This window comes from Fonticula alba (genome assembly GCF_000388065.1).
Source record: "Fonticula alba strain ATCC 38817 unplaced genomic scaffold supercont2.6, whole genome shotgun sequence".
Taxonomy (NCBI): Eukaryota; order Rotosphaerida; family Fonticulaceae; genus Fonticula; species Fonticula alba.
In genome coordinates, this window is record NW_009242976.1 from 1,422,288 (window position 1) to 1,429,643 (window position 7,356).

Below are 7,356 nucleotides of genomic sequence, written 5' to 3' on the forward strand. Positions count from 1 at the left end.
GGACCCGAGAATGGACTGCCGCGCGGCCAGCGACCCGTCATCCGGGGGATGGCCATCGCGCACCACCGGCGCGGGCAGGCCGGCCGCCATGGGGTCACCTCCGCCGGGCCCGACGATGCCGGTGGCATTCTCGTTCATGGCCCGGAGGGTGGCACACCCGGCCCCGACGCGCGTACAGGAGCAGGTCAGGCCCTCGCGAAGGATTTGCATCTGCGTCCGGCCGAGGGGCCGCTCCAGGTGGTTGAGGTCCAGCCCGGCCGCGGCGGCGGCCGACTCCCACCGCCGGGAGACGGTCTGCCGGTGCATGCGGCAAAATTGCCGGAAGAGGTCCTCGCAGACGGTCGGCTCGCCGGCCGAGAAGCGCAGAGCCTCCAGCGGCAGGACCACCACCCCGAGCGGGGTGTTGGTTTCCTCCGTCACGAGGGCCAGGCGCAGGAGGGTGGACGTGCCGTCCGGGGTGCCGGCCGACACGCCGGGGGTCGCGCCCCCCGGGCCGGTGCCGCCCTCCGCATCGCCGGCCATGCGAGTGCTGCCCTGCAGCGCGGCATACGGATCCCCGCCGGCCGGGTCGTAATTCCCCCCGGCCTCATCGACGGCGGTTTCCGCGCCCACCGGGCTCAGGGACACCCAGCTCTGCTGCGTCGAGAGGGATGTGGCGTCCGGCACCACGAGCAGGTCCAACGCCTCGCGCCATTGGGCATCCTGCCGGGGCTCGGTCATGTACACCGGCCGGGAGCCGATGGTTGCCTCGACGCGGATCTTGGCATGGGGCACCGAGAAGGAGGACAGCCCCTCGGCGCGGATGATTTGCATGTACAGGATGCCTGTGGAATGGCGAGGGGGGGCGCGTGTGGTGGGGAGTTTGTGTGTGTGTGTGTGTGTGTGAGGGCAGAGGGAGGCATGTGTGTGTGTGTGTGAGGGCGGAGGGAGGCATGTGTGCGTGTGAGGGCGGAGGGAGGCATGTGTGTGTGTATGAGAGAGATGGCGGAAAGGGGGCCCAGTGCAAGAATCTCGCCCTTGCCCGGGAAAAGAGGCCGACGCGGCTCAGGCCGGGCCCGGGGGTAGGGGCCCAGCGCTTTACGAACCTGGGCCGCAGATTCGCACCGGATCGCCCGGGCAGACGATCGAGCGGTTGAAAACGGCCCGCGGTGCCAGCGACGAAAGCAGCGCGGCGCTGCGCATGCCGGTGGCCACCGGCAGGTATTGCATCCGGAAGCTGACCGTGGTGGCGCCCATGCGCACGATCCTTCCGAGGGGCGCCACGGGAAAGCCCGGCACACGCGTGCATACACACGCACACACACACACACACACGCACGACGAAACGAGTGGACGTCAGCCACACAGACAGACAGACCGACACACGGCAGGGCAGGCAATGGTGGCGCGGCCGAGTGGAAGGAAGGCACAGGCCCCGAGACGTACACGGTGCGCTCGTGACGGAAATGGTCGGGGTTGCTGATGACCGGGCCCATGGGGACCCGGGTCTCGGCGATCAGCTCCTCCTTGAGCATGGCATGCGCGAAGAACAGCCGCAGGACGATGGCCTTTCGCCCGAGGCGCGGGGCCACGCGCGTGCGCACCCGCACGAGCGCATGGAGGTCGGTCTGTCAGGGCGATGCCAGTCGGACCCAAGTGGCGGGGGGCGCATATGCCAACAGCGGGGCGCCGGGGGGTGGCGGCGGGCCAAACGAAGGGGACCCTCGCGGATCGGGAAGCGCGACGCACCTCATTCGGCGTGTCCGTCAGCGGAAAGAGGACCGACTCATTCCACTGGGCGGCGGTCGCGCGGCGCCGAACACTTGACACGAACTCCGGGTAGCGACGCCCGTGGAGGCGCATTCGGAAGAAGGGATGCCCGGCGCCGGCTGATGGGGGGCACGAACCGGCCAACAAACATGGGGGGCCGGGGCCGCCGGGAGACACACCGTCAGTCACAGGGCCGGGGCACTGGGCAAAAGGGGCAGCCAGTCCACGCACCAAGGTTGTCCCGGCGCGGGATGCCAGCGGCCGCGACCAGCTCCACGCGCACGATGCCCACACAGGGGCCTGGCGCCCGCCGGCCGACACGACAAGAGGCCACACCACAACACCAGCATCGGACAAGGGCAGGGGACGGCAGGCGGGCGGGGGCTGCCGGGGGGGGGGGTCAGTTCGTCGCCCAGAGCCGAGCCACGTCCGGCAACAAGACCGGGCCCCGCCAGCCACACGTACGGTACATCTGCCGGGGCTCCGGTGGGGCCAGGGGAATGGCGGCCGTGCACACGGCCCACGACCGCACCGGCAGCACCACCTTATTGGGCACCATCAGGCGGGAGCGCACGCCATCGCGAATGTGCGACCTCACCAGGGCGCTGACACCGGGCAGCTGAGGGCACGAACGGGGCGACATACGCACGTGGCAGGTCAGAGGCAAGCCCAGGAGGGCAGAGAAGCAGTACCCATACATGCAGACACACAAACACACATATGAAAGGCTGCTTGCAAGTGCACGGGCCTCCACCGAGCCACATGCGGGCACGACAGACGCGCCCCGCTGCCGGCACGTACCGCCATCATGTCCAGCGTCCCGCCCAGGGGTCTCACCGAGAAATCTACCAGCGGCTCGTCCAGGCAGTGAATGGTGATGTCCTCCATCAAGGGGTAGCTGGCACGCAGGCGCAGGGCCACATGTAGGGTGGCGCGAAAGTAGAAGTCGTGCACCAGCACCGGGATGGTGATGCCGCCGAAGCGGCCGAGCTTCACCCGGAGCTGGGCGCTGGCGCCATTTTTCCCGGCATACGCAATGGCAACGTCGAGTTTCTGCGCGCGCGCGGACACACACACACACACACACACACACAGACGCGCGCACACCGGCAGGCATCGAGGTTAGGCAGGCCCGGCACAGCGGCGGCTGGTGGCGCGCATGCGCGCCGCCAAAAGGGTGCGAGCATAACGGTGCGGCCACGTACAAGGATCCCGGGAGGGGCATCACGATGGGCACGAATGCGTAGGATCTTGGGCGAGGCGGTGCCCAGGCTGATGTCCACCAATTCGAGCAGGATCTGTCACCCGCGCGGCGCCATGGCGAAGAGCAAGTCAGCGAGCAAATCGGTGGGCGCCGGGCCGGCAAGCTGGCGGGGGCGGGGGGCAAGGCAGGCGGGCCGCGAAAAGAGAAAAAAGAAGCAAGGAAAAAGACCGACCTGGGACACTGGCGAACTGGAGGCGATCATCGGCCCGGCGGTTTCCATGATCATGGGCGCCATGCGCGGCCCGATGAAGGAGGTGATTTGCGTGAGCATGGCATCGATCATGGCCGGCGACTCCCACCCATCGCCCTGGGGCCCGGAGGAACACGGGGTAGAATGCGCCCGGCAGGTTAGTTCGCATGCCAGGGTGGCCGAGCCGGCGCAGGGGTCTCCCCCCCCCCCCCCCCCCCCCCCCCGTCGGACGCGCACCTCGTCGTTGGCGGTCAGCGACTCGCGGATGGTCTGGCACAGGGCCTCGCTCATGCCATCGGGGACGCCCCCGGCACGGATGATATCCTGCTTCACCTTGGTACGCAGCCGGTTCCGGTGGACGGCCGCCAGGACTTGGCACAGCAGCGGCACGGACAAGGCGTGTGAGTAGTCACTCCCCCCTCAGGGCTAGCGGGGTCACCCCCCCCCCCCCCCCCTCGGCCGGAGGGGCCCCGCCGGTGGCCGCCGGCAGAGCGGAAAAGCCCAGTAAATGCGGGCCCCGGGCGGAAGGCCACGACGCACCGGACACAACACACGCAAACAGCGGCAGCAGGGGGGAAAGGCCCATCACCGTGCTGAGGTACACCAGGAGAAACATCATGCTCACCATGGCGGTGGTGGTTTTGGTGACCGAGATGTCGACCGATGCACGGTCGGTGGGCCGGCCGAAGTTCGGGGCACTTCGGGACTTTAGATACTTCTCGGTCAGGTAGTCCGTCACCCCGAGCGAGCCCAGGTAGTTCATCAGCAGCTCGCCGAAGGAGGACATGGCCTCCAGGACGAAGCGCATGGCGGCCTGCCATTGGGCCTCCAGCGCATCGCCGGACACGGGCTCCGGCACCAGGGGCAGCGACGTGCCAACAACACCGTACGCCGACATGTGGCAGCTCCTGCACTACCTGCTGGCGAGGGCCGAGCAGCACACCGAGCGCGAGCCGGGGGGAAGGGGCTGGGGCGCAGGCGGGCAGGGAGGAGGGGGGGGGGGCGAGAGCGGAGGGTAGGCAGCCTATCCCGGGCAAGACCCACCCTACAGCAGGGACCTATGGCCACGAAAGTGACACGCTGCTCGAGTTGCGGTGGCGCGAGGGGCGTCTGGGTATGTGTGCGTGGGTGAGAGAGCGCGCGAGAGAGGGAGAGGCAGCGGAGGCAGCGAAAGGGAGAAGATGGGGGGGGGGGAGGGGTGAGTCAGAAGGAAAATGGGGTGGCACACATTGCCCCAACAGCCCGCGCTTGTGTACGCGGAATCGGGGCTGAAATGCATGTCCGCCTGTGTCCTTGTCTCTCGCCGACAGACCGGCGGCCCGGGCCGACGCACATCTGGCGACATCCGCTGAAGGGCTGGTCAAAGGGGACACCTCCTCCGCCACCTGCCTCGCGCCGGCCTCCTCTCCTGTGTGGTCGGCTCAAGCTCTAAGGGCCGGGAAGGAGAGGCAAGCACATGCCCGATAACCGTCCTGCCGTGCCGCCACACGGCTGCGGTTGCTGGAACCGCTACTGCGTCCCCGCCCCCGCCCCCCCGGACGCCGAAATGTGGCGGCGAGATCTCCGAGGGGCAGGCCTCCAGTGCTGGCTGTAGCTCCTCCCCATCAGAATGGATCACGGACCGGCCGGGGGAGGTGCAGAAGATCCCGGTGCGGTAGAGAAGAGGGCCTGGCGGACGGAATGGTGACATTATTGTGCGGCCATGCAACTGCGCTTGTCGTCGGCCCAGGGGCGCGGAATCTTGTCCCGCGCTGGCACAGCACCCGGGCCGGGGCGCGTGGATAATTTTTCAAAAATATCCCCCAGCAGTCGGGGCCGGAATGTGCGGGCACCTCCACAAGGTCCACAATCCCGATCGGCACTTGCACGTGGTGCGTACACGTGGATGGCGTGATCCGGGCGTGATGCGCCACTGCTACCGGGCTTGGCGATCGCCCTGTCGCCGATCACCGCCGCGGGGCGGAGGAGGGCGGGGGGGGGGGCTCTCCATCGCGTAAATTGCACGGGCCGACTTTTTCCCCCATGCCAGCACAGAGGAACGACGTGGCGTCCAGGCCCGAGGGGCGAGAGACATGACCCGACTCGGGGAGAGGTCCGCTCGATCACCAGCACCGGGGGGGGGGGGGGGCGTCCTTCCACAAGCCATCTTCCCCCTGGTCCTCCCCCGGCCTCCTTCCCTCTCTGCCTCTCTCCCTCTCTCTCTCTCTCTTTGCCTGTCTAGGAGAGTGTCCTCTCAGGGAGGGGGAGGCGGCAGGAGCCCGCAGGCTGGTGTATAGATTTTGGTCTATTCAGGGAGCAGGAAGAAAGTGGGAACATATGGTACAGAAAGGAGGCAGGAGGATTTTCACATCCAGCCATGCGGCGCGATCCCTCGCGCATCCCTTGGATCTGCTCTTCTTTGCGATGGCGGGGGGATGGAGAGTAAAGGGTGGGGTGACGTGGAGAACCAGAGGGGGAGGGGCGGCTGGAAGACGAAGGAGTGCGTTGCTAGGGCGGGAGACACGGGCCCACATGCAAACATCTTGCCCCCGACGCATCGATATACGCAGCGCGCATCACACACACACACACACATGCATGCAAACACACACACACACATACATACAGAGAGAGAGAGAAAGAGAAACATACATGCATGCAACCATGCACACACACAACACACGGGCGCGCGCGCGCGCGGACACGTCCGCTCACGCATGCACACAAGCATCAACATCTAATGGTGGGAGCGACGTTGCTTGCGCGCCGAGGGTATCGACGTAGACAGGGGCTCACTGGGGGGAGCCTTCTCGCCCGGGGCCGCGGACTGGCAAGCGCTGGCGGCCCCGCTCACCAGGTCCAGGGACAGTTCCCGCTTGAGGAAACTCTCCATGGACGAAAAGAGAAGCTCCGGCTGCTCCATATGCACGGCATGGCCACTGGACATGCCGATCACAAGCTCGCAGTTGGGCAGGCGCTCGGCCATCTCCAGCGACACCCAGAGGGGGATGAGCGGGTCCCACAGACCGCCGGCAATGAGGATCGGCGTTTGGATCTTGTTGAGCTCGTGAATGCAGCAGTAGTTGTCCATCGCTGGGGCGCACATGTGCATGTCATCCGGGACCGGGTGCATGGGGGGGGGAGAGAGAGAGAGGCAAAGGCAGTCGCCGAGCCACAAGGATCGAAGCCCAGCTTGTTAGACACAACTTTCACAGGCTGATGGATGGAGGCGCAGAGAGAGAGAGAGAGGGTTGGAGGGGGGCCGGCGGTAGGCGCAAGAGAAGGCGCGGGCCAAGGACATGACAGGGTGTCACTGTCCTCTTGGGGCAGGCCCGGCCTGCTGTGCTGTGCTCCGTCGCGGTGCGGCCGTATGGAAGAAGAGGGTGGGCAGAGGGGCCAGCACCCAACCGGCATGGCCCCCATGAGAGAGAGAGAGAGAGACAGAAGGACGCACCCATGATGCCCCGGATGAATGTCAGGAAGGCAAAGGAGGACCGAACCGCCTGGTCGCAGTAGTGGATGAGGAACTGGTCGACCGGGGTGTATGCGACAGCACGCATGCCGGCCGGCGCGTCGGGAGCCTCGACAGCCGGCAGGACCCGGGCCGATGTCTGCGGGTGGATGTCCATGCTGATGGGCACATAGTCCTGGAATTCCCGGCCGAAGAGCGTCCCATAGATGACCTTCACCAGAGCCAGGATGCCGGTGCTCATCTGGATGAGGATGGTGGACAGGAGACTCCGGGTCTCGAAGGGGAGCCTGGGTATTTCGATCCGACGTATCCCCCCCGCCCCGGGGCACGCAGTCAGGCGCACAGAGGGGGCACATCATCAGTGGCGAGGCCTTTTTTTTTTTTTGTCAAGCCGCCCGATCCGTCGCCCGGGCTGGCTGCTGGGCTCTTTTGCAAGGGGCCGAAATGAAAAAATAAAAAAAAAAACATGCGGCAGAGCGACTCTCAACTGCTCGGCTGGCTGGCACGCACATGATGTTCTCACAGACCCACAGGGCAAAGTACCCGAGGAGCCGGTTGACCGGCAGACGGAAGAGCGGCTGCAGCAGGCTCGTCAGGATCTGCCCATACCCACCGTTCACCATGACCATGGCCGACACCATGGTGGGGTTGGTCAGGATGAAGTCCAGGCCGACTGCGCGCGCGCCGCCCCCCCCCCCCCCC

General features: G+C 66.6%; 2 protein-coding genes across 2 annotated transcripts in view; both read right to left on the minus strand.

Moving 5' to 3' along the window:
• Positions 1–4,101, minus strand: part of H696_03979 (hypothetical protein) — a gene marked incomplete at its 5' end in the record, with an annotated part of 8,922 nt that extends 4,821 nt beyond the window's left edge. Inside the window, 11 exons of the mRNA XM_009497847.1 lie at positions 64–824; positions 1,086–1,246; positions 1,426–1,607; positions 1,729–1,868; positions 1,981–2,049; positions 2,215–2,368; positions 2,551–2,802; positions 2,955–3,047; positions 3,186–3,320; positions 3,441–3,574; positions 3,744–4,101. Coding sequence (XP_009496122.1) covers positions 64–824; positions 1,086–1,246; positions 1,426–1,607; positions 1,729–1,868; positions 1,981–2,049; positions 2,215–2,368; positions 2,551–2,802; positions 2,955–3,047; positions 3,186–3,320; positions 3,441–3,574; positions 3,744–4,101 — 2,439 coding nt within the window. The remainder of the gene's footprint in view (positions 1–63; positions 825–1,085; positions 1,247–1,425; positions 1,608–1,728; positions 1,869–1,980; positions 2,050–2,214; positions 2,369–2,550; positions 2,803–2,954; positions 3,048–3,185; positions 3,321–3,440; positions 3,575–3,743) is intronic.
• A 1,686-nt stretch (positions 4,102–5,787) lies between these two features.
• Positions 5,788–7,356, minus strand: part of H696_03980 (hypothetical protein) — a 2,964-nt gene continuing 1,395 nt past the window's right edge. The window contains exons 3-5 of the mRNA XM_009497848.1: positions 7,165–7,327; positions 6,637–6,941; positions 5,788–6,275 (exon numbers count right to left, since the gene is read on the minus strand). Coding sequence (XP_009496123.1) covers positions 5,920–6,275; positions 6,637–6,941; positions 7,165–7,327 — 824 coding nt within the window. The 3' untranslated portion in view covers positions 5,788–5,919. The remainder of the gene's footprint in view (positions 6,276–6,636; positions 6,942–7,164; positions 7,328–7,356) is intronic.